Source organism: Oncorhynchus keta, chromosome 34, assembly GCF_023373465.1.
Source record: "Oncorhynchus keta strain PuntledgeMale-10-30-2019 chromosome 34, Oket_V2, whole genome shotgun sequence".
Classification (NCBI taxonomy): Eukaryota; Metazoa; Chordata; class Actinopteri; order Salmoniformes; family Salmonidae; genus Oncorhynchus; species Oncorhynchus keta.
In genome coordinates, this window is record NC_068454.1 from 76,246,642 (window position 1) to 76,274,348 (window position 27,707).

General features: G+C 41.6%; 1 protein-coding gene and 1 long non-coding RNA gene across 52 annotated transcripts; one reads left to right on the plus strand and one right to left on the minus strand.

Moving 5' to 3' along the window:
• The first annotated feature begins 215 nt into the window (after nt 1-215).
• On the plus strand, nt 216-2,601 carry LOC127915249 (uncharacterized). Of its 50 annotated transcripts, none has more exons than XR_008090749.1 (10): nt 216-429; nt 502-645; nt 682-825; nt 1,252-1,359; nt 1,432-1,611; nt 1,646-1,717; nt 1,754-1,789; nt 1,862-2,005; nt 2,114-2,401; nt 2,438-2,601. It is a non-coding gene; the product is annotated as an uncharacterized LOC127915249 (long non-coding RNA). The 50 variants fall into 50 exon arrangements; XR_008090754.1 differs by having other exon boundaries at nt 1,432-1,575; XR_008090739.1 differs by having other exon boundaries at nt 1,432-1,575; nt 1,754-1,825; nt 2,438-2,600.
• Nucleotides 1,407-27,011, minus strand: LOC118371238 (solute carrier family 2, facilitated glucose transporter member 3-like). Of its 2 annotated transcripts, none has more exons than XM_052494941.1 (11): nt 26,801-27,011; nt 26,135-26,309; nt 14,417-14,518; nt 13,944-14,104; nt 13,305-13,545; nt 12,887-13,049; nt 12,062-12,249; nt 4,238-4,342; nt 4,000-4,101; nt 3,649-3,852; nt 1,407-3,464 (listed from the first exon to the last, which is right to left on the minus strand). In XM_052494941.1, the coding sequence occupies exons 2-11, from the start codon at nt 26,156-26,158 to the stop codon at nt 3,231-3,233; spliced, it is 1,524 nt and encodes a 507-aa protein (XP_052350901.1). In that variant the 5' UTR covers nt 26,159-26,309; nt 26,801-27,011; the 3' UTR covers nt 1,407-3,230. The 2 variants fall into 2 exon arrangements, with proteins under 2 accessions (XP_052350901.1, XP_052350900.1); XM_052494940.1 differs by having other exon boundaries at nt 14,417-14,521; nt 26,801-27,008.
• Between the last annotated feature and the right edge of the window lie 696 nt (nt 27,012-27,707).

Here is a 27,707-nt window from a genome sequence, read left to right on the forward strand (position 1 = left end):
ATATAATAATAACTAATATATTTTTTGACATGCATTTGTCTGGATTTGTTTGTTGTTATTCTGTCTCTCACTGTTCAAATAAACATACCATTAAAATTATAGACTGATCATTTCTTTGTCAGTGGGCAAACGTTACAAAATCAGCAGGGGATCAAATACTTTTTTCCCTCACTGTATGTAGTCTGATGAGGCAGACAGAAGTCACAAATATGGGTGAGCCATGCCAGTGTTCTAGCTGGCTCAGTGTTCAGGGAGAGACACGTCCTTGCTGTTGAGTCTCTGTAGCAGTTCAAGGTCAGGCTCCAGAGACGTAAAAGCTAGGTTAGGATACACCAGGCAGAGAGACAGATAGGCTAGGTTAGGATACACCAGGCAGAGAGACAGATAGGCTAGGTTAGGATACACCAGTCAGAGAGACAGATAGGCTAGGTTAGGATACACCAGGCAGAGAGACAGATAGGCTAAGTTAGGATACACCAGGCAGAGAGACAGATAAGCTAGGTTAGGATACACCAGGCAGAGAGACAGATAGGCTAGGTTAGGATACACCAGGCAGAGAGACCGATAGGCTAGGTTAGGATACACCAGGCAGAGAGACAGATAAGATAGGTTAGGATACACCAGGCAGAGAGACAGATAGGCTAGGTTAGGCTACACCAGGCAGAGAGACAGATAGGCTAGGTTAGGATACACCAGGCAGAGAGACAGATAGGCTAGGTTAGGATACACCAGGCACAGAGACAGATAGGCTAGATTAGGATACACCAGGCAGAGAGACCGATAGGCTAGGTTAGGATACACCAGGCACAGAGACAGATAGGCTAGGTTAGGATACACCAGGCAGAGAGACAGATAGGCTAGGTTAGGATACACCAGGCAGAGAGACAGATAGGCTAGGTTAGGATACACCAGGCACAGAGACAGATAGGCTAGATTAGGATACACCAGGCAGAGAGACCAGATAGGCTGAAAGGTTAGGATACACCAGGCACAGAGACAGATAGGCTAGGTTAGGATACACCAGGCAGAGAGACCGATAGGCTAGGTTTCCCAGAAGTCACAAATATGGGAGTATGCCAGTGTTCTAGCTGGCTCAGTGTTGACGTCCTTGCTGTTACACTCAGTCAGAGAGACAGATAGGCTAGGTTAGGATACACCAGGCAGAGAGACAGATAGGCTAGGTTAGGATACACCAGGCAGAGAGACAGATAAGCTAGGTTAGGATACACCAGGCAGAGAGACAGAGGCTAGGTTAGGATACACCAGGCAGAGAGACCGATAGGCTAGGTTAGGATACACCAGGCAGAGAGACAGATAGGCTAGGTTAGGATACACCAGGCAGAGAGACAGATAGGCTAGGTTAGGATACACCAGGCACAGAGACAGATAGGCTAGATTAGGATACACCAGGCAGAGAGACCGATAGGCTAGGTTAGGATACACCAGGCACAGAGACAGATAGGCTAGGTTAGGATACACCAGGCAGAGAGACCGATAGGCTAGGTTAGGATACACCAGGCAGAGAGACAGATAGGCTAGGTTAGGATACACCAGGCAGAGAGACCGATAGGCTAGGTTAGGATACACCAGGCAGAGAGACCGATAGGCTAGGTTAGGATACACCAGGCAGAGAGACAGAGGCTAGGTTAGGATACACCAGGCAGAGAGACCGATAGGCTAGGTTAGGATACACCAGGCAGAGAGACAGATAGGCTAGGTTAGGATACACCAGGCAGAGAGACCGATAGGCTAGGTTAGGATACACCAGGCAGAGAGACAGATAGGCTAGGTTAGGATACACCAGGCAGAGAGACAGATAGGCTAGGTTAGGATACACCAGGCACAGAGACAGATAGGCTAGGTTAGGATACACCAGGCACAGAGACAGATAGGCTAGGTTAGGATACACCAGGCAGAGAGACAGATAGGATAGGTTAGGCTACACCAGGCAGAGAGACAGATAGGCTAGGTTAGGATACACCAGGCAGAGAGACAGATAGGCTAGGTTAGGATACACCAGGCAGAGAGAGAGATAGGCTAGGTTAGGCTACACCAGGCAGAGAGACAGATAGGCTAGGTTAGGATACACCCGGCAGAGAGACAGATAGGCTAGGTTAGGATACACCAGGCAGAGAGACAGATAGGCTAGGTTAGGATACACCAGGCAGAGAGAGAGATAGGCAAGATTAGGCTACACCAGGCAGAGAGACAGATAGGCTAGATTAGGCTACACCAGGCAGAGAGACAGACAGGCTAGGTTAGGATACACCAGGCAAAGAGACATATAGGCTAGATTAGGATACACCAGGCAGAGAGACAGATAGGCTAGGTTAGGCTACACCAGGCAGAGAGACAGATAGGCTAGGTTAGGCTACACCAGGCAGAGAGACAGATAGGCTAGGTTAGGATACACCAGGCAGAGAGACAGATAGGCTAGGTTAGGATACACCAGGCAGAGAGACAGATAGGCTAGATTAGGCTACACCAGGCAGAGAGACAGATAGGCTAGGTTAGGCTACACCAGGCAGAGAAACATATAGGCTAGATTAGGATACACCAGGCAGAGAGGATGTTTAGGTTCCCGTACTGCCCTCCCAAACCCACTGAACTCAGTACACATCAACCCAAATCCTATTCCCATTTGAACCCAAGTGAAGGACAATATGGGAAGTTTATTACTGAACATATTTGATGGAATGTTTATCCTTATAAATGCTAATACTATAAAGGTTTTTACTTGTAATTGGTCATTGATTAACTAATGATTGACGTCTATGAGTTAAGTCAGCTAAAAATAAATGTCATAAATTACTTGGGCATTGGTAAAAGCTAATTACAAATTATCATTAATAACTTACAGTAATAAATACTTTAGGTAGTTTAAATGAAAATGACTGAAGGCACACACACACATGCACACACTGACACACAGTAAACATAAATCCTCTTTAACACGTACTCTCATGATGCCTGCATTATCATCCCCAACCCTATTCCCAACACACACTATACACACACCCGACACTAAGCTGCTATTTCATATGGAAGCTCCTCTCCATAACAGTGCATATCTCTAGTCCTGCACTTTAAAAGTCCAATTCAACCTCAAATGGATAAAAAAAAGTTATACTCCCTACATTACAGTATCTATGCACAAGGGGCTTGTCTCACCCTGTAACCCTGTTCTCTAACTGTTCCACTATCTACGGATTCGCTGACGATCACTTATTTTACTTCTCTTCCGTCGGAAACTCAACCATTGGAACTTTCTCCGTCGTCGGGGAGACGGGCAGGGTGACCATACCCTCTGGGGGAGGAGATTGGGCTCCTGCAGTGCCGGCGAATCCTTTGGCAATGTCATCAAAGGTCCGCCCCTTGGTCTCCGGGACTTTGAAGTAGGTGAAGACGAAGAAGAATATGAGGAAGATCATGAAGATGATGAAGACGTAAGGACCACACAGCTCCTGTAAAGGAGAGAGAGAGAGGAGGTTAGAGAGTAACACAATCTAAGCTGTAAAGTTTGTCTGATGTGTTGGTCTTATAACGGTGCCAATCCCATTCATTCAGCTTTGAGGCCTGCAGATTTATCTTGATACATATACATAGGTGTCTGTAGTACGGGGGGTAGGATGAGGAAGAAGAACCAACCTCCAGTTTGGGGAAGCCCAGCCCGACCAGGAAGTTGGCGGTCCAGTTGGAGCAGCCGGCGACGGCCATAGCTGCAGGCCGAGGCCCCTGGGAGAACAACTCAGCAACTATGAACCATGGGATAGGACCTGGACCCATCTCAAAACTGGCCACAAAGGCAAACACCGCCACGATGGCCAGGTAGCTCAGAGACGGGTTGGTCTTCTACTCAGAGAGGAGGGAGGGAATGGAGGGATCAAACATGTTAAGCAGTGGAATAAAATCCAGTCAAGGATTTTTATGGTGTGACAAGAATAGTTATTGTCGGGTTCTTGACATTTGAAATGATGGACAGCCGAGATTGAAACTCACCACCAATGAGAGGGAGATGGTCATGAGCAGAGCACTGACAGCCATTCCAGCCAATCCGATGAGGTGTAGGGTCCTTCGTCCCGCCCTCTCCACCAGGAAGAGCTGTGAATCAAACAAGAAAGTGCTTAGAATGTGTCCAAGGGTATCACATTTCATATAGTCTGGTCTAAGGTATCACTATCAAACTGTACTATTTCTGTATTATTATACTTGACCAGATATGTGTTAAAATACTTACAGACACCACTGTGAATAGAGTGTTGACCACCCCAGCTCCTATAGTGGCGTAGATGGGCTGGGTCACCCCGGCAGTGTCAAATATACCTGTCGAATAGTAGAATACCTGAGGAGGAAGTAGGAGAGAGGGAGAGGAAGTTGATTACATTCATAACCAATATGAGGATATGTATCTAGTTAACTCTAGTTGTTGTCGACCCATGTTTACTCCTACAGACAGAGAGGGCTGTTGTTTCAGTTCTGTGGCCATCTGGGTTTGATTGATGCTGTATTTATAATTGTTTTATGTAACTTTTATTTAAGAAGGGAGTCATGCTGAGACCACAGTCTCTTTAGTAGATGAGCCCTGCATGAACACCAATAAACAACAGTTTTACTATACATATCTATATACACATCAATAAACAACCATTACACTATATATATCTATATACACACCAATAAACAACAGTTTTACTATACATATCTATAGACACATCAATAAACATCCATTACACTATATATATCTATATACACATCAATAAACATCCATTATACTATACATATCTATATACACATCAATAAACATCCATTATACTATATATATCTATATACACATCAATAAACATCCATTATACTATATATATCTATATACACATCAATAAACATCCATTATACTATATATATCTATATACACATCAATAAACATCCATTACACTATATATATCTATATACACATCAATAAACATCCATTATACTATATATATCTATATACACATCAATAAACATCCATTATACTATATATATCTATATACACACCAATAAACAACGGTTTTACTATATATATCTATATACACACCAATAAACAACAGTTTTACTATACATATCTATATACACATCAATAAACATCCATTATACTATATATATCTATATACACATCAATAAACATCCATTATACTATATATATCTATATACACATCAATAAACATCCATTATACTATATATATCTATATACACATCAATAAACAACCATTACACTATATATATCTATATACACACCAATAAACAACAGTTTTACTATACATATCTATATACACATCAATAAACAACCATTATACTATATATATCTATATACACACCAATAAACAACAGTTTTACTATACATATCTATATACACATCAATAAACATCCATTATACTATATATATCTATATACACATCAATAAACAACCATTACACTATATATATCTATATACACATCAATAAACAACCATTACACTATATATATCTATATACACACCAATAAACAACGGTTTTACTATATATATCTATATACACACCAATAAACAACAGTTTTACTATACATATCTATATACACATCAATAAACAACCATTACACTATATATATCTATATACACACCAATAAACAACAGTTTTACTATACATATCTATATACACATCAATAAATAACCATTACACTATATATATCTATATACACATCAATAAACAACCATTACACTATATATATCTATATACACACCAATAAACAACAGTTTTACTATACATATCTATATACACATCAATAAACATCCATTACACTATATATATCTATATACACATCAATAAACATCCATTATACTATATATATCTATATACACATCAATAAACATCCATTATACTATATATATCTATATACACATCAATAAACATCCATTACACTATATATATCTATATACACATCAATAAACATCCATTATACTATATATATCTATATACACATCAATAAACAACCATTACACTATATATATCTATATACACATCAATAAACAACCATTACACTATATATATCTATATACACATCAATAAACAACGGTTTTACTATATATATCTATATACACACCAATAAACAACAGTTTCACTATACATATCTATATACACATCAATAAACAACAGTTTTACTATACATATCTATATACAGATCAATAAACAACAGTTTTACTATACATATCTATATCAATAAACAACCATTACACTATATATATCTATATACCAATAAACAACATTACACTATATATATCAATAACACAATAAACAACAGTTTTACTATACATATCTATATACACATCAATAAACAACAGTTTTACTATACATATCTATATACAGATCAATAAACATCCATTATATATAGTGTAATGGATGTTTATTGATGTGTATATAGATATATATAGTGTATCTATAGACACATCAATAAACAACAGTTTTACTATATATATCTATATACACATCAATAAACAACCATTATACTATATATATCTATATACACATCAATAAACAACCATTACACTATATATATCTATATACACACCAATAAACAACAGTTTTACTATATATATCTATATACACACCAATAAACAACAGTTTTACTATACATATCTATATACACATCAATTACACTATATATATCTATATACACATCAATAAAAACATTACACTATATTATATCTATATACATCAATCTATATATATATCAATACAACAATAAACAACAGTTTTACTATACATATCTATATACACATCAATAAACAACCATTATACTATATATATCTATATACACATCAATAAACAACCATTACACTATATATATCTATATACACACCAATAAACAACAGTTTTACTATACATATCTATATACACATCAATAAACAACAGTTTTACTATACATATCTATATACAGATCAATAAACATCCATTATATATAGTGTAATGGATGTTTATTGATGTGTATATAGATATATATAGTGTATCTATAGACACATCAATAAACAACAGTTTTACTATATATATCTATATACACATCAATAAACATTAACTATATATATCTATATACACACCAATACAGTTTTACTTTACATATATCTATATACACATTAAACAATAAACAATCTATATACACATCAATAAACAACCATTATACTATATATATCTATATACACATCAATAAACAACCATTACACTATATATATCTATATACACACCAATAAACAACGGTTTTACTATATATATCTATATACACATCAATAAACAACAGTTTTACTATACACATCTATATACACATCAATAAACAACAGTTTTACTATACATATCTATATACACACCAATAAACAACAGTTTTACTTTACATATCTATATACACATCATTAAACAAGAGTTTTACTATACATATCTATATACACACCAATAAACAACAGTTTTACTACACATATCTATATACACATCAATAAACAACCATTACACTATATATATATATCTATATACACATCAATAAACAACAGTTTTACTACACATATCTATATACACATCAATAAACAACCATTACACTATATATATATCTATATACACATCAATAAACAACAGTTTTACTACACATATCTATATACACATCAATAAACAACCATTACACTATATATATATCTATATACACATCAATAAACAACAGTTTTACTACACATATCTATATACACATCAATAAACAACCATTACACTATATATATATCTATATACACATCAATAAACAACAGTTTTACTACACATATCTATATACACATCAATAAACAACCATTACACTATATATATCTATATACACATCAATAAACAACCATTACACTATATATATCTATATACACATCAATAAACAACAGTTTTACTTTACATATCTATATACACATCAATAAACAACCATTACACTATATATATATCTATATACACATCAATAAACAACCATTACACTATATATATCTATATACACATCAATAAACAACCATTACACTATATATATCTATATACACATCAATAAACAACAGTTTTACTTTACATATCTATATACACATCAATAAACAACCATTACACTATATATATATCTATATACACATCAATAAACAACAGTTTTACTTTACATATCTATATACACATCAATAAACAACCATTACACTATATATATATCTATATACACATCAATAAACAACCATTACACTATATATATATCTATATACACATCAATAAACAACCATTACACTATATATATATCTATATACACATCAATAAACAACCATTACACTATATATATATCTATATACACATCAAACACAAAACACGAAAAGCAAAACACAATCATATGAAACAAACACATTGTTCAGTAAAAGTGCCCTCTAACATCCATCTGAATTAGGTCCAGTCTAAATCATCTGATCATCTCGCTAGCCAATCATGTTATTATGCTACATCCATTCCACTTAACCAAACGCTTCCTTCCTCAGCCTCTGGGCTGAAGAGGAGGTGGTGCCTTGACAGTCTCTGTATGTTGGCATCTCTTCACTGAATCATTTAGTTTCAGTATTCTAACGTTGAACTGTGACTTCTGTAGAACTGTGTGAGTTGCAGCATTACACGTCCTACTACATATGCCTATACGCAATAACTTGATCTGGAAAGGCTCATTGTGAACATATTCTTTTGAAATCTGTGGTTATTCTTCTCTTTCCTCATCTCCTTTCCTTCATTACTAATTTATAAAAGGGTTGGATAGGTTTCCACCATATTGCTTCCAACTGTACTGTTAGATCAGGGGTCATGGATTAAGAGAAGGAAAAACTCTCTGTCCAACTTAAATCAAATCAAATCAAAGTTTATTTGTCACGTGCGCCGAATACAACAGGTTTAGACCTTACAGTGAAATGCTTACTTACAGGCTCTAACCAATAGTGCAAAAAAGTTATTAGGTGAACAATAGACAGGAAAAGAAATAAAACAACAGTAAAAAGACAGGCTATATACAGTAGCGAGGCTATAAAAGTAGCGAGGCTATAAAAGTAGCGAGGCTATAAAAGTAGCGAGGCTATAAAAGTAGCGAGGCTACATACAGACAACGGTTAGCCAGGCTGATTGAGGTAGTATGTACATGAATGTATAGTTAAAGTGACTATACATATATGATAAACAGAAAGTAGCAGCAGCGTAAAAGACGGGGTTGGGGGGGGGCACACCATGCAAATAGTCTGGGTAGCCATTTGATTACCTGTTCAGGAGTCTTACGGCTTGGGGGTAAAACTGTTGAGAAGCCTTTTTGTCCTAGACTTGGCACTCCGGTACCGCTTGCCATGCGGTAGTAGAGAGAACAGTCTATGACTGGGGTGGCTGGGGTCGTTGACAATTTTAGGGCCTTCCTCTGACATCGCCTGGTGTAGAGCTGTAGAACCTTTTGAGGATCTCAGGACCCATGCCAAATCTTTTTAGTTTCTTGAGGGGGAATAGGCATTGTCGTGCCCTCTTCACGACTGTCTTGGTGTGTTTGGACCATTCTAGTTTGTTGTTGATGTGGACACCAAGAAATTTGAAGCTCTCAAACAGCTCCACTACAGCCCCATCGATGAGAATGGGGGTGTGCTCGGTCCTCCTTTTCCTGTAGTCCACAATCACTCTTGGATACGTTGAGGGATAGGTTGTTATTCTGGCACCACACGGCCAGGTCTCTGACTTCCTCCCTATAAGCTGTCTCGTCATTGTCGGTGATCACTGTTGCGTCGTCTGCAAACTTAATGATGATGTTGGAGTCATGTCTGGCCATACAGTCGTGGGTGAACAGGGAGTATGCACCCCTGGGGAGCTCCAGTGTTGAGGATCAGAGTGGCGGATGTGTTGCTACCTACTCTGACCCCCTGGGGATGGCCCGTCAGGAAGTCCAGGATCCAGTTGCAGAGGATGGTGTCTTGTCCCAGGATCCTTAGCTTAGTGATGAGCTTTGAGGGTACTATGGTGTTGAACGCTGAGCGGTAGTCAATGAGTAGCATTCTCACATAAGAGATTGCATCATCTGTGGATCTTTTTGGGCGGTATGCAAATTGGAGTGGGTCTAGGGTTTCTGGGATAATGGTGTTGATGTGAGCCATTACCAACCTTTCAAAGCACTTCATGGCTACGGATGTGAGTTCTACAGGTCTATAGTCATTTAAGCAGGTTGCCTTTGTGTTCTTGGGCACAGGGACTATGGTGGTCTGCTTGAAACATGTTGGTATTACAGACTCAATCAGGGACATGTTTAAATTGTCAGTGAAGACACCTGCCAGTTGGTCAGCACATGCAAGGAGCACACGTCCTGGTAATCCGTCTGGCCCCGCAGCCTTGTGTATGTTGACCTGTTTAAAGGTCTTACTCACATCGGCTACGGAAAGCGTGATCACACAGTCTTCCAGAACAGCTGATGCTCTCATGCATGCCTCAGTGTTGCTTGCCTCAAAGCGAGCATAGAAGTGATTTAGCTCGTCTGTTAGGCTTGTGTCACTGGGCAGCTCGCAGCTGTGTTTCCCTTTGTAGTCTGTAATAGTTTGCAAGCCCTGCCACATAAGACGAGCGTCGGAGCCGGTGTAGTATGATTCAATCTTAGCCCTGTATTGACGCTTTGCCTGTTTGATGGTTCGTCGCAGGGCATAGCAGGATTTCTTGTAAGCTTCCGGGTTAGAATCCCACACCTTTGTAAGCGGGAGCTCTACCCTTTAACTCAGTGCGAATGTTGCCTGTAATCCATGGCTTCTGGTTGGGGTATGTACGTACAGTCACTGTGGGGACGACATCCTCGATGCACTTATTGATAAAGCCAGTGACTGATGTGGTGTACTCCTCAATGCCTTCGGAAGAATCCCGGAACATGTTCCAGTCTGTTCCATCTGCTTCATCTGACCACTTTTTTTTTTATAGATCGAGTCACTGGTGCTTCCTGGTTTAATTTGAACTTGTAAGCAGGAATCAGGAGGATAGAGTTGTGGTCGGATTTACCAAATGGAGGGAGAGGGAGAGCTTTGTACGCGTCTCTGTGTGTGGAGTACAGGTGATCTCGATGTTTCCCCCCCTCTGGTTGCACATTTAACATGTTGATGGAAATTTGGTAGAACTGATTTAAGTTTCGCTGCATTAAAGTCTCCGACCACAAGGAGCGCCACCTCTGGGTGAGTGGTTTCCTGTTTGCTTATTTCCTTATACAGCTGACTGAGTGTGGTCTTCGTGCAAGCATCTGTCTGTGGTGGTAAATAAACAGCCACGAAAAGTAGAACTGAAAACTCTCTAGGAAAGTAGTGTGGCCTGCAATTTATCACAATAAATCTAGAGACTTCCTTAGATTTCGTGCACCAGCTGTTGTTTACAAATATGCACAGACCGCCCCCCTCGTCTTACCGGAGTGTGCTGTTCTATCTTGCCGGTGCAGCGTGTATCTCGCTAGCTGAATATCTATGTCGTCATTCAGTCACGATTCTGTGAAACATAGGATATTACAGTTTTTGATGTCCCGTTGGTAGGATATTCGTGATCGTACCTCGTCTAGTTTATTGTCCAATGATTGCACGTTGGCGAGTAGTATTGACGGTAACGGCAGCTTTCCCACTCGCCTTTTCTGGGTCCTGACCAGGCATCCGGCTCTTTGTCCTCTGTACCTGTGTCGCTTCCTCTTACAAATAACCAGGATGTCGGCTCTGTCGGGTATTCGGAGAATGTCTGTGCGACTTGATCGTTGACAAAAAAATCTTTGTTTAATCCGAGGTGAGTGATCGCTGTCCTGATATCAAGAAGCTCTTTTTTGCCGTAAGATACGGTCACAGAAACATTATGTACAAAATAAGTTACAAATAACGAGAAAAAAACACATAATAGCACAATTGGTTGGGCGCCCGTAAAACTGCTGCCATTTCTTCCGGCGCAATTTTCTCTTAAAGGCTTTTCCCTGATGTTTACCTTAGTTAAATTATGTAGTATGGAAGAACTCCCTAATTATGTTGCATTGTGGGATATTGTAGTCTACTCACCGCGTTGATGCCAGAGAGCTGCTGGGAGAGCTGCAGGATGATGGCGATGATGATTGGCTGACGGTAGGCTGGCGAACGGAAGAGTTCTGGAATAGTGACCTTCTTCTCCATGGCCATCTTCATCCCTTCTTCCTTCATCTCCTGGATGTCATCACTTACATCCTCACAGCCACGCAGACGCACCAGGGCTGGAGGGAGGGCGAGATATTTTTTAAATACTAGGTACTTTCTGATACTAATGAATCCCAAATAAATAACAGAGTAATTGTCATGTAAATACTTTTACACCACATAGTTTCTAAGAATACAGTCAAATAATAAAGTTCCCTAAATGAGTGCTATGCAATATGATCAATAACATCTCCTAGGTTTAATATGATCAGTAGCATCTCCTATGTGCAATATGATCAGTAACATGTCCTATGTGTAATATGATCAGTAGCATCTCCTATGTGCAATATGATCAGTAACATGTCCTATGTGTAATATGATCAGTAACATCTTCTATGTGTAATATGATCAGTAACATCTCCTATGTGTAATATGATCAGTAACATCTCCTATGTATAATATGATCAGTAACATCTCCTATGTGTAATATGATCAGTAACATCTCCTATGTGTAATATGATCAGTAACATCTCCTATGTGTAATATGATCAGTAACATATCCTATGTGTAATATGATCAGTAACATCTCCTATGTGTAATATGATCAGTAACATCTCCTATGTTTAATATGATCAGTAACATCTCCTATGTGTAATATGATCAGTAACATCTCCTATGTGTAATATGATCAGTAACATGTCTCCTCTCCCTGACCTTTGCGAGCCTCCTCCTCCTGGTTGAGGCTGATGAGGAGGTAGCGGGGGCTCTCTGGGCAGAAGGGCAACATGATGCTCTGCACCACAGCAGGGATGGCCGTCAGGGACAGCAGGAGGGGCCACAGGGAGTCTGACCCCAGCAGAAACTCCAGACCAAAGACCTACAGAGCAGAGAGAGGGACAACAGGATGGCCAGGGTTAAAGCTTAAGGTAGTAGAAAAGTAATGCTCAAACTAAAACAGATTTAACTGACTTGATTGTACAGAAAAAGGAGATCGGTCAATTACATTCAGTGAAATGAACAGCATTTATATCAGTTGACCTCAATAACATTAAGTTCAATTAATTACAATAAACTCAGTAGAGTTTGAACCAAAATAACCTAAATGACCAGTGCCTGGTCCTCTCTGTGGTACCTGTGCCACCAGGATGCCAATGACCACTCCCAGCTGGTGGAGGGTGCCGAAGGCCCCCCTGAGGTGCGTGGGGGCCAGCTCTCCCACGTACATGGGCGTCAGTCCCGTACACAGGCCACAGAACATGCCAATGACCAGCCTGCCAATGATGACCATCTCAAAGGACTTACACAGGCTGGACAGACCCATCAGAGTTCCACCCAGAAGGGCCAGCACATTGGCCAGGAGCATGGACTTCCGCCTGGGGAGAGGGAGAGAGAGAGAGAGAGAGGAGGATAGGAAAAGGGGAAAGAAAAGAAGGACAGTGGGAGGAAAAATGTGTGGTGGTTAGAAAGATGGGGGAAGCCATTTAGTCCAGTGCCCTGCCAGAGACCATGAATGGCCAGCTAAATAAACAGTGATGAAGTGAGGTGAGATGAGGCCAGGTTAGGAGGTAAGACCTCAATTAAAATTACAGCCTCAATTAACATTACAGCACCGAATCGACTAAGGGCCCGTGGCTCATCTTTGAGAGCAAATATTTACATGCCCCACACCTCTTATTGTGGTGCTGGGAATAAAATGAAATGAAACGCTACAAAGTCATTACAGATACAAAACCACTTCTGCATTTCTTTGTATCATTAGTCCTTAACTCACCTCCCAAACCTGTCCACCATGACCCCCACAGACAAGGACCCAACCATGCCCCCCACACTGAAGATAGCCACAGCGAAGCTCCAAACCATGGTGTTAGTCCCAGAGGAGAAGGGGTCTCCATAACGATCCATAGACACATTCTGGAAGAACCGTCGCAGTTTCTGAGTGGAGATGACAGACCTTAGAACCTTCAGAGGTTAAAGGGTGGGAATATCACTGAGGATTTAGGCAAGTGGTCTAAAATCCTAGTCCTGGAGATGTACAGAGGGTGCAGGCATTTGTTTCAGCCCTGACTGTTATAGTCAATACACATGAGTACTGCCACTGACTGCCCACAAGGGGGAGACAAAGTTGAAAACAACAACACATCCATGTGTGTTTGTGTGTGTGTGTGTGTGTGTGTGTGTGTGTGTGTGTGTGTGTGTGTGTGCGCGCACGCACACACCAACACACACACACAGACACACACACACCTGCTCAGGGGCATTGATGACTCCAGTGTTGTATCCGAACTGCAGGGAGCCGATGACGGCTGTAGTGATGCAGTAGAGGAGGTAACAGGTCACTCCCTTCTTCTTCTGGGGATGGAGGAGAGATTGAGGGAGGAAGAGACAGGGGTAGTGAAAACGGGGAGAGAGAGGGAGTGATGCAGGGAGAGGGGTGTTAAAATAATAGAAAGAGAGAGAGAAACAGATAACAAGAAAGTGACAGAGAAAAGGATAGCGAGAGAGAGAGAGAGAGAGAGAGAGAGAGAGAGAGAGAGAGAGAGAGAAACAGGAAATTAGATATCCACTGGTCTCATGCATATGGATGGAGACGTAGTGTACAATAATTCCGTCATTGTCATCATAGCCAGTGTCTTGGCCCACAAAGCTCTTGTTGTTCCCAGTGACAGTAGAAAATACACAATGAAACAGTCTGTTTGCGATTGTTCTCCCTCTATTTTGCTTTCTCTCTAAGCGTTCACAAGCTGTCACTGTCTACACTGCCACGCTAGGTTTGGTGTTACTATGCAAAGCCCTGGGCCAGACCAGGGGAAAAAAACCTGTTTGATGTGGTCTCTTTTAAAGGACCAAAACCTATTCATCTGAAATACCACATCTCTTGACAGAGAATGTAGGCTATAGGATATATTGGCCAAACAGTTCTATTTTTGTTTCATCAGACCAGAGGACATTTCTCCAAAAAGTACAATCTTTGTCATCATGTGCAGTTGCAAACCGTAGTCTGGTTTATTTATTGCGGTTTTGGAGCAGTGGCTTCTTCCTTGCTGAGCGGCCTTTCAGGTTATGTTGATATAGGACTCGTTTTACTGTGGATGTAGATACTTTTGTACCTGTTTCCTCCAGCATCATCACAAGGTCCTTTGCTGTTGTTCTGGGATTGATTTGCGCTTTTCGCACCAAAGTACTTAATCTCTAGGAGACAGAACGCGTCTCCTTCCTGAGCTGTATGATCCCATGGTCTTTATACTTGTGTACTATTGTTTGTACAGATTAATTATGTCAATTAGCTTATCAGAAGCTTCTAAAGCCAGGACATCATTTTCTGGAATTTTCCAAGCTGTTTAAAGGCACAGTCAACTTAGTGTATGTAAACTTCTGACCCACTGGAATTGTGAAACAGTGAATTATAAGTGAAATAACCTGTCTGTAAACAATTGTTGGAAAAATGACTTGTCTCATGCACAAAGTAGATGTTCTAACCGACTTACCAAAACTATAGTTTGTTAACAAGAAATTTGTGGAGTGGTTGAAAAACTTGTTTTAATGACTCCATCCTAAGTGCATGTAAACTTCTGACTTCAACCAAAGAACTGCTATGTTTATGTATGAAATCCATCCTTCAGTATCACACTTGTCCTTCAACAAAACAAAAGTTTCATGTTATACCACAATGTCACTCGTTATTCTGAATGACAGTAGCTTTGTTACCACATGTTTTTTTTACAACATTGAATCATTAAATTGAATTCATATTTAATTCATATTTACTTGTTGTATTAATACTGAATATTATCATTTGAAACTATTTTACGGCATTTTAAGGTTTTTCAAGGCACATTATCTTTATACTGTAGATGCCGTTGTGTAATAAGGAGAGGGCTGCACAACACAGACAAAAGATTAACGCAGATCCAGTTGCTAGGGAGAAAATACTAGCCAGAAGAAAAGCCAGGTATTTTTTTCATGGTTTCATGCTTCTGTCAGCAACAGAATGGGGTATAAAGCTGGGTGGATAATACTTAACATTAAGTTGCATTATTACACTGTAGTTCATGTTTTATTGCACTGCTGTTAAGGTAATACTGATGGATTATATTGGTTAATATAATATTACACACACACACAATTATGGATTAAAAATGGATTATGAATTATATTAGTTAATAGCTGCTTCATATTTGGGGCACATTATGAAAAATCAAGACTGTACAAGTTTGAATTGAAGTAGTTTGATGGGCATTTTATGTAGCTATTTTGTGTAGGCATCTTGAAATTGCATTTGTGTACCTGCATTGAATTGAAATGTACCAGTTACAATGTAACCATGCATAAATACAATATTAACTATCATGTAATAATCGTGTAACAATGCCACTTAATGCAACATAAAGTGTTGCCGCAGGCTCAAATTATAGTTAAGTGATTATTATTAACATTAGCAAGGAAATAGTAACAAAACATGTTTGAGAGAGAAAGGGAGAGGGAGTTAATTTAACTTTTAAACTTTGATTAAGCGTTATCATTGTATAGCCTACTATTAATAGACTACTAATAACATTTAATGGATGTGAATCCTATTCTGTTCCAGTGTATTCAGGGTAACAAAATATTGTACCGTATAACACCAGTATTTCATATTAAAATACAATAACTTTGTTTGTAATTGCTGTTTCATTTTTTTGCTACTTTGAAAACCTTATACGTCTTTGAACCAGATACTAATATATTAATTTCCTACATAAACACTGTCACGCCCTGACCATAGAGAGCCCTTGGTTCTCTATGGTGATAAGGTCAGAGCGGGACTAGGGGGGTATTCTAGTTTTCATATTTCTAGGTTGGTATGCTTGATATGGTTCCCAATTAGAGGCAGCTGGTTATCGTTGTCTCTAATTGGGGATCATATTTAGGTAGCCTTTTTTCCACCTGTGTTTTGTGAGATATTGTTTTGAGTTAGTGCATGTTGCACCTCTGTAGTCATGGTTGGTTGTTGTTGTTGTTGTTGTTGTTGTGTTTGTTTGTTTGTTTGGTTCGTTCATTCTTTATTGTTTTGTTGTGTGGTTCACTTACTTTAAATAAAAAAAGCTGTGGAACCCAGATCACGCTGCACGTTGGTCCGTGTGTATTCTTCCAACGAACGTGACAAACACAGCATAAGGCATTGATGTCAAATATCCAGCGGATCCACATAACAGACTTTCATTATAACCAATCAATGGGTGTTGTTTAGTCCAGTGATTCTCAACTGATTGGTCCTGACCCAAATTTGGGTCACGGGAGATTGGGTTGTGGGTGTCTGAGTGGGTTGCGGGTGTTTTTTTTTTTAAATGAAGAAATTCTCCAATCTGAACTTAAACAACTTAAACCAGATAGAAAGGCTGTAGAAATTATAATGAATTTACATTTGTAAATAATTTAATCTCCTAACCTAACTTTTCTTCAATCACACTATTATCAATATACAGATTAGCAGTGTCACGTTCTGTCCATCGTTCGTATGTGTTTTCCTTGTTTTAGTGTTGGTCAGGACGTGAGCTGGGTGGGCATTCTATGTTGTGTGTCTGGTTTGTCTATTTCTATGTTTGGCCTGATATGGTTCTCAATCAGAGGCAGGTGTTAGTCATTTTCTCTGATTGGGAACCATATTTAGGTAGCCTGTTTTGTGTTGGGTTTTGTGGGTGATTGTTCCTGTCTCTGTGTTTTGCCCCAGATAGGGCTGTTTTGGGTTTTCGCGTTTCTTGTTTTTGTTAGTTTGGTCATGTGAAGTGATTTATTAAAACATGAATCAAAATAACCACGCTGCGCTTTGGTCTGACTCTACTTCACCTAAGAAGAACCGTTACAGAATCACCCACCAACCAAGGACCAAGCGGCGTGGTAAACAGAGGCAGCAGCAGCAGCAGCAGGAGAAGCGACAGGTGCAGCAGGAGCAGCAGCAGTGGGAGAGGCTGCACTATTTGGATAAATGGACTTGGGAGGAGATCCTCCTCTCCAGCGCAGCCAGAGTCTCCCGCCTGTCCGGCGCTGTCAGAGCTACCGCCCCTCATGCCAGAGGCGCCAGAGCCCCTCATTCCAGAGGCACCAGTGCTCCTCAGTCCAGTGCTGCCAGAGCCTTTTTCTCCAGTCTGCCCAGCGCCATCTGAGCTACCCGTCTGCCCAGCGCCGTCTGAGCTACCCGTCTGCCCAGCGCCGCCGGTGCCGCCAGTCTGCCCAGCGCCGCCGGTGCCGCCAGTCTGCCCAGCGCCGCCAGTGCCGCCAGTCTGCCCAGCGCCGCCAGTCTGCCCAGCGCCGCCAGTGCCGCCAGTCTGCCCAGCGCCGCCAGTGCCGCCAGTCTGCCCAGCGCCGCCAGTGCCGCCAGTCTGCCCAGCGCCGGCAGTCAGCCAGGATCAGTTAGAGCCGCCAGTCTGCCAGGATCAGTTAGATCCGCCAGTCTGCCAGGATCCGCCAGTCTGCCAGGATCAGTTAGATCCGCCATTCAGCCAGGATCCGCCATTCAGCCAGGATCCGCCAGTCTGCCAGGATCCGCCAGGATCTGCCAGTCAGCCAGGATCTGCCGGAGCCACCAGCCAGCCAGGATCTGGTAGATCCATCAACCTGCCTGAGCTTCCTCTCACTCCCGAGCTTCAACCTCAGTCCCGAGCTTCAACCTCAGTCCCGAGCTTCAACCTCAGTCCCGAGCTTCAACCTCAGTCCCAAGCTTCCCCTCTGTCCCGAGCTTCCCCTCAGTCCTGAGCTACCTCAGTTCAGTGGGGCCCGTTGTTAGGTTTCCTAGGCCAAGGTTAGCGGCAAGGGTCGCCACTCAAGGGACGCTAAGGAGGTGGATTAAGACAATTATGGAGTGGGGTCCACGTCCAGCGCCAGAGCCGCCACCGCGGACAGATGCCCACCCAGACCCTCCCCTATAGGTTTAGGTTGTGCGTTCGGAGTCCGCACCTTGGGGGGGTTCTGTCCATCGTTCGTATGCGTTTTCCTTGTTTTAGTGTTGGTCAGGACGTGAGCTGGGTGGGCATTCTATGTTGTGTGTCTGGTTTGTCTATTTCTATGTTTGGCCTCAATCAGGCAGGTGTTAGTCATTGTCTCTGCTTGGGAACCATATTTAGGTAGCCTGTTTTGTGTTGGGTTTTGTGGGTGATTGTTCCTGTCTCTGTGTTTTGCACCAGATAGGGCTGTTTTGGGTTTTCACGTTTCTTGTTTATGTTAGTTTGTTCATGTGAAGTGATTTATTAAAACATGAATCAAAATAACCACGCTGCACTTTGGTCTGACTCTACTTCACCTAAGAAGAACCATTACAAGCAGCACTATTTTCGTTGATTTTATGGTCTCAAGCCATTGAGTTTATTCACGTTCTTCATCAAGAATTTGTGCAAAATGTAATTAATGACAATGAAAGAGGTGGGAATATTTTTCTCTTGTCATATAATTGCTACATTTACCTTTAATATAGCATTAAAAAAAAGTTATAGATTATATATTGGCGATTATTTTTTGCGACGCAAATATTGGGTCGCAACTGAGACAACCTGGTTCAATCAGTTGAGAATCCCTGGTTTAGTCTGTATGTCTGCTACAGGAGACACAGTGAGCTTCCTCTCGGGAGAGCAGTATTATGTCATATGGCCTCGGTCCACCGCGTCACCAGATATAATATCTACATATTTCACCACAATGACATAACACGGCATGGCAGTATCAATAACATTATCACACACAGGCTCAGTGAACCTGCACAGGACATTGATAGATTGATTTGAGGGAACAGTGGGCATACAGGTAACTGCCAAAATAAAGGAAACACTTGAGTAACTGAGGCTTCTGGGCTGGCGGCTTTGTTATGGTGTGAATGTGCATTTTCCTGGCATGGTTTAGGTCCACCGAATCCAATAGAGGGCAAGGTCAACACCAATAAATACCCAGCCTTTCTGAGTGATCACCTTCAATTTACGGTGAATCATTTATAACCTGATGGGAATGGTCTCTTCCAGGATGACAGTACCACCATCCAATTGAACACTTACGGGAGGTTCTGGAGAGGTGCCTGAGTTTTCCTCCACCATCAGCAAAACAACAAATTATGGAATTTTTCTTGGAAGTATGGTGTCACCTCCAGACACTTGTAGAATCTATACCAAGGTTTATTGAAACTGTTCTGGCTTGAGGTGACCCAATGCCTTGTTAAGACACATTATGTTGGTGTTTCCTTTATTTTGGCAGTTCCCTTTATATCGCAGTGTCACCAAGACAGAGTGCTTTGTGTTGTATTGTCCTGGACTGAACAGTCTGTTCTTGTACTGATATATGTAACTCTGGTTCTTTGACTGGCCAGACTGTTTCTGTCAGGCACTAGAATTGTCATAGTGTAACACAATGGGTACATATAAAACTATTTGTTTTGAAGATTGAAAACAGTCTTGTAATCAACTCAATTCAAATCAAATTGTATTTGTCACACGTGCCAAATACAACCTTACAGTGAAATGCTTACTTACAAGCCCTTAATCAACAATAAAGTGTTAAAGTATTTACTAAAATAAACTGAAGTAAAAAATGTTGAAATAAAACAATAAATACACATTTAAATTAAAAAATAAGAAAATTAAAATAAAAATGAAAGAGAAACAATTAAATAACAGTAGAGAGGCTATATACAGAGGGTACCGGTACAGAGTCAATGTGTGGGGGCACAGGTTAGTTGAAATAATTGAGGTAGTATGTACATGTAGGTAGAGGTAAATGCAAGTAGTCCGGATAGCCATTTGATTAGCTGTTCAGCAGTCTTATGGTTTGGGGGTAGAAGCTGTTAAGAAGCCTTTTGGACCTAGACTTGGCGCTCCGGTACCGCTTGCCTTGCTGTAGCAGAGAAAACAGTCTATGACTAGGGTGGCTGGAGTCTTAGTCCATTTTTAGGGCCTTCCTCTGACACCGCCTGGCATAGAGTTCCTGGATGGCAGGAAGCTTAGCCCCAGTGATGTACTGGGCCGTACGCACTATCCACTGTAATGCCTTGCGGTCTGAGGCCGAGAAGTTGCCATACCAGGCGGTGATGCAACCAGTCAGGATGGTGTTGATGGTGCAGCTGTAGAACTTTTTGAGGATCTGAGGACCCATGCCAAATATTTTCAGTCTCCTAAGGGGGGATAGGCGTTATTGTGCCCTCTTCATGACTGTCTTGGTGTGTTTGGACTATGATAGTTTTTTGATGATGTGGACACCAAGGAACTTGAAGCTCTCAACCTGCTCCACTACAGCCCTGCCGATGAGAATGCTCAGCCTTCATTTCCTGTAGTCCACGATCATCTCATTTGTCTTAATGTTATGAGCTATAGGCTACGTGTGTACAGGAATGTAAAATCATAACGGTCCTAATATACAGTACCAGTCAAAAGTTTGGACCAAAGTTAGCATTTTTGCAATTTTCTACATTGTAGAATAATAGTGAAGACATTAAAACTATGAAATAACACATGGAATCATGTAGTAACCAAAAAAACAAATCAAAATCTATTTTAGATTTTAGATTCTTCAAAGTAGCCACCCTTTGCCTTGATGACAGCTTTGCACACTCTTGACATTTTTTCCAACAGTCTTGAAGGGGTTCCCACATTTGCCGAGCACTTGTTGGCTGCTTTTCCTTCACTATGCAGTCCTACTCATCCCAAACCATCTCAATTGGGTTGAGGTCGGGTGATTGTGGAGGCCAGGTCATCTGATGCAGCACTCCATCACTCTCCTTCTTGGTCAAATAGCCCTTACACAGCCTGGAGGTGTGTTGGGTCATTGTCCAACTATGCGCAAACCAGATGGGATGGTGTATCACTGCAGAAATCTGTGGCATCCATGCTAGTTAAGTCTGCCTTGAATTCTAAATAAATCACTGACAGTGTCACCAGCAAAGCACCCCTACACCATCACACCTCCTCCTCCATACTTCACGGTTGGAACCACACATGTGGAGATCATTTGTTAAACTACTCTGATTATCACAAAGACACAGCGGTTGGAATCTAAAATCTAAAATTTGGAGTCATCTGACCCAAGGACAGATTTCCACCGGTCTAATGTCCATTGCTCATGTTTCTTGGCCCAAACAAGTCTCTTCTTATTATTGGTGTCCTTTAGTAGTGGTTTCTTTGCAGGAATTCGACAATGAAGGCCTGATTCACGCAGTCTATTCTGAACAATTGATGTTGAGATGTGTCTGTTACTTGAACTCTGTGAAGCATTTATTTGGGCTGCAATCTGAGGTACAGTTAACTCTAATGAATTCATCCTCTGCAGCAGAGGTAACTCTGGGTCTTCCTTTCCTGTGGCGGTCATCATGAGAGCCAGTTTCAGGTCTTAAAGTAATGATGGACTGTTGTTTATCTTTGCTTATTTGAGCTGTTCTTACCATGATATGGACTTTTACCAAATAGGGCTATCTTCTGTATACCACCACTACCTTGTCACAACACAACTGATTGGCTCAAACACATTAAGAAGGAAAGAAATTCCACAAATTAACTTTTACCTGTTCATTTAAATTCATTCCAGGTGACTGATTATGATTATAGTACAAATAGAACAAATAAAACAGTACAAAATAGTTTTAAAAAACATGTTTTTTAAACTGAATGAGTAGGTGTGTCCAAACTTTTGACTGGTACTGTAGGTGTAGGAGGCATACTTTAAAGGCCTTGTCCTGGAAAATATTTCAAGTCAAAGACCAACTGACACAGAATGACTGCATACGGAGGTAACCTGGGCTAACACTAAAAACACAGACGCCGGTGCCATGAGAATAAAATGCTCTAAGGGTTTCATTACCCAAGTTACACTGATAAAAGTGTTATGTTCTGTGATAGTACTAATCAAGCATATTGTATTTCCCTAGGAAGGACACTCTGGCCTTGTGACATTACAATACCCAGTCATCTAAAACAAGCTGAAAAGTGAATGAATAGGCCTACTACAAGTGAAGTAAGATATGTAAAGATGGTAAAACAGGGTACCCTTCAAAATAATAATCCCCATGAGATTATATAAATCTTTACAGATTTGTGTAAAACAGATGTTGTGTAAATCACCAAGTTTGGACTGTCTCCAGAGGTACGGGCTGGAGGACAGGCTGGTGAGAGTGTTTTAACTGTTGCCAGAGGTACGGACCAGAGGATAGGTTGGTGAGTGTGTTTGGACTGTCTCCTGAGGTACGGGCTGGAGGACAGGCTGGTGAGTGGGTTTTGACTGTCTCCTGAGGTATGGGCTGGAGGACAGGCTGGTGAGTGTGTTTGGACTGTCTCCTGAGGTAAGGGCTGGAGGACAGGCTGGTGAGTGTGTTTGGACTGTGAGGTATGGGCTGGAGGACAGGCTGTCTGTCTCCAAAGGTACGGGCTGGAGGACATGGGTTTTAACTGTTGGAGGACAGGCTGGTGAGTGTGTTTGGACTGTCTCCTGAGGTATGGGCTGGAGGACAGGCTGGTGAGTGTGTTTGGACTGTCTCCTGAGGTATGGGCTGGAGGACAGGCTGGTGAGTGTGTTTGGACTGTCTCCTGAGGTACGGGCTGGAGGACAGGCTGGTGAGTGTGTTTGGACTGTCTCCTGAGGTATGGGCTGGAGGACAGGCTGGTGAGTGTGTTATGACTGTCTCCAAAGGTACGGGCTGGAGGACAGGCTGGTGAGTGTGTTTTAACTGTTGCCAGAGGTACGGACCAGAGGATAGGTTGGTGAGTGTGTTTGGACTGTCTCCAAAGGTACGGGCTGGAGGACAGGCTGGTGAGTGTGTTTTAACTGTTGCGGACCAGGTTGGAGTGTGTTTGGACTGTCTCCTGAGGACGGGCTGGAGGATAGGTTGGTGAGTGTGTTTGGACTGTCTCCAAAGGTACGGGCTGGAGGACAGGCTGGTGAGTGTGTTTGGACTGTCTTCTGAGGTACGGGCTGGAGGACAGGCTGGTGAGTGTGTTATGACTGTCTCCAAAGGCACGGGCTGGAGGACAGGCTGGGGACTGTTTGACTGTTGCCAGAGGTACAGGCTGGAGGACAGGCTGGTGAGTGTGTTATGACTGTCTCCAGAGGTACGGGCTGGAGGACAGGCTGGTGAGTGTGTTTTGACTGTCTCCTGAGGTAAGGGCTGGAGGACAGGCTGGTGAGTGTGTTTGGACTGTCTCCTGAGGTACGGGCTGGAGGACAGGCTGGTGAGTGTGTTTGGACTGTCTCCTGAGGTACGGGCTGGAGGACAGGCTGGTGAGTGTGTTTTGACTGTCTCCTGAGGTGTGTTTCCATGGTGGAGCAGTCACACACGCCTAAGATCACCATGCACAATTCCAAGTGTCGACTGGAGTTGTGTAAAGCTCGCAGCCATTGGACTCTGGAGCAATAGAAACACATTCTCTGGAGTGATGAATCATGCTTCACCATCTGCCAGTCCAACGGATTAATCTGGGTTTGGCGCATGCCAGGAGAACGCTACCTGCCCGAATACATAGTGCAAACTGTAAAGTTCGGTGGAGGACGAATAATGGTCTGGGGCTGTTTTTTATGGTTCGAGCTAAGCCCCTTGGTTCCAGAGAAGGGAAATCTTAACACTACAGCATTCAATGACATTCTAGATGATTCTGTGCTTTCAACTTTATGGTAACAGTTTGTGGAAGGCCCTTTCCTGTTTCAGCATTTCACATCAACGGTTGGTAGGAAAGTCTCATTGCCTAAAAGCCACAAAGAAGAGGAAGACAATCAACAGTGTGCAACCTGTTTCAAAAGACAAGCCATGTTGTAGATAGACAACCATATGAAGACACATCTGGTAACAATAAGCATCCAATCCATCTGTATTGTAGAGTGGTTTAAGAGTGTGATCATGACTAGGTTAGCAGTGTTGTTAGGGGCTCTTTATGTAAGTGATAGAGAGTAAGGAAAGCCTTGTGTTGCTAAGTCAATGTATGGAGATCTGAGGTCACTGGGTTCATCATGGGGGGGGGTGGTCTGATGGCCAATCTAGGCCTCTAGGGCTTATAACTCTATCCCTCTGTCACACTATTATTATTGCTATTGCTCCCTCTATCATGTGACTCTTTCTACTCCTTTCTCTCACCTCACACATCATTTCCTATACCCACCTCCCTTATTACATATCACTCTTTCTTCCCTCATTCTGTCTGTCTCTTCTAGTCCTACATGCAGGTACAGGCCAGAGAATAAAACAGACCCGCTCAAGTTCAGACACGCCACCTGTATCTGTAGCATCCGCCAATCCCCTTTCTCCTTCACTATCCCCCCCCCTCTCTCTCTTTCCTCTCTCTCCCTCTTTCCTCTCTCCTCTCCCACTTCCCTTCCACCCCAGCCCCTGTTCTTCTACATGCCAGAGAGGAAAAGCAGTGTTCACCCATCTCCTTCTCGTAAATACCATTCTCTGACTGACTCATTAAAGGTAGCGAGACAAAGACAGGGAGCGAAAAAAAACATTGCTCTACTCTTCCTCAGGAAACAGTGCTGGTGGATGAGGATTGTTTATGAAATAGTCACCAGAGATAAATGAATGTATAATGTACAAAGGAGAAGAGTAGTAGTATAAATACTGTTGCACAACTGGTGTGATGGTAGAGTAACTAATGTGGTTCAAATGGTGATGTATTTCAATTGCATTGTTATGTTGTGGAAGGAAACGTTAAAAACTGCAATTGCAACAACAACAAAAATAAGCAACATGAATAAATGAATAAAATCATATGATGTAATCAGTAACTCTGTGAGAAGACCAGTATTCGACTTGGGCAGTAGCTCACCAGAGCCGAGTACCAACACCTCAAAAGTACTACTGCTTAAGTTCCTGCACCTTCTATAGAATATTAATTAGCTCAAAAGTATTGTGAAATTCCTGCATCTAAATCTAAATAGTACCAACACCCAAAATGAGTACCAGCACCTATTTCAGTCCAAGTCAAGCACGGGAGAATACTAGATGTGAGAAGACAGACCTAATGTGTTGCTTACCTTCCCAGCTTCCATATTCTCCATCTTGAATTATGTTTCACTGTCTGACTTCCTCAGGAAAGATCAAATAACTCCAAGTTAAATACTTTGTTTGAGTTTCTCCTTCCAAAACTAGGCTCTCATTTGCAAGGTTAACAATGTAGGTAGTCCAAACAGCAGTTTGCAGAGGAACCACCTACAGAGAAAGAAAAAAAAACAGAAGCATTTTAATACATTAGAAGTGATGAACTAAAACACCTGAAGCGCATCAAGCCGAGCAGTTGCACAGACAGCAGAGTATATTCTACCTGTGGATGCACAAATTCAACCTCCACTGTACAGTAGACTATCTGGCTTGAGCAGCAAAAGATATGATGATAAAACCCTCCCTCTCTTCCTTTCTCCCTCATCTCACTATCAGTTTCAACTCTAATTTTCAAATGAGAAAGAAATCAACGTTTCCCTAGATTGATATTTACATGATGATGTATTTTAGAAAGTGATACATTACATTTCATCCTATTCCATTCTATACACCACTAATTCTGACAGAGCGTCCTCCTGTTGACTACTACTGACTAAAGTCTACAAATAAATCTGTCTATAAACACATCCCTTCTCATGCTAAATGAACAAATACAAATGTTGGCTAACTTCACAATAGTAAAATGATATAGGCTATTTTACCGTAATTCCTGTTTGGTGCCAAATAGGTTATCGTATCTCCCTTTCGTGTCGAACTGAACTGTATGCTTAGGAGAATGTTCAGCACTTGCTCCCCTCCCTCTCTCGTCACCGACTTATATACGATAGTGGCACAAGTCTGTCCGCACGTTCCCTAGCTTTGCCGACATCCTACGCGCCCTGGTCATCTCTGGTCATGCTTGCGCCTACACGTAAAAGCGCACGCAGTTTTGCGCTCGTGGGGCATTTAAGCCCTGAACAGCGCCTGACAGGCAATCTGAACCTGTCTGAGAGAACATTCGAGGAGAGTAGGCTGTTTGGGAGTTGTGCCACTGCTCATTCTCTCAAAATGTCGGTGCCTGTAGAAGACACGTTTTCGAGTTGAACAGGATGATTATGAGATGGAGTTACATTGGGATGCCACTGGGCCGCTAGCAAAGCCAGGAGGAGAAAAATATTGGGACAGGGACACGGAAAGATGGATTTCGAAAGAGGGAATGAAGGAGGAAAAAGAGAAAGAAGAGGTCGAAGAGAATGAGGAAAGCAGAGGCTGAATTGGAATTTGATGAAGATGGTTTGTAGAAGAAGTCTGGGATCAAGTACAAACAGAGTGCACTGTCCACCAGACCGAGTTCAGGAGGTGAAATGCTGGCCTTGCTGCTGCTCCAGTTTCAACTGTTCTGCCTGCGGCTATGGAACCCTGACCTGTTCACCGGACGTGCTACCTGTTCCAGATCTGCTGTTTTCAAATCTCTGGAGACAGCAGGAGCGGTAGAGATACTCTGAATGATTGGCTATGAAAAGCCAACTGACATTTACTCCTGAGGGGCTGACCTGTTGCACCCTCGACAACCACTGTGATTATTATTATTTGACCCTGCTGGTCATCTATGAACATTTGAACATCTTC

Excerpts from the sequence above, each read along its gene's own strand:
- LOC118371238 (XM_052494940.1), bottom strand. The coding sequence starts at position 26,158 with ATGGAGAATATGGAAGCTGGGAAG. Across the intron at positions 4,343-12,061 it reads AGCTCTCTGGCATCAACGCG|GTATTCTACTATTCGACAGG; the intron begins GTGAGTAGACTA and ends CTTCCTCCTCAG. Across the intron at positions 3,465-3,648 it reads TGGGCTTCCCCAAACTGGAG|GAGCTGTGTGGTCCTTACGT; the intron begins GTTGGTTCTTCT and ends TCTCCTTTACAG.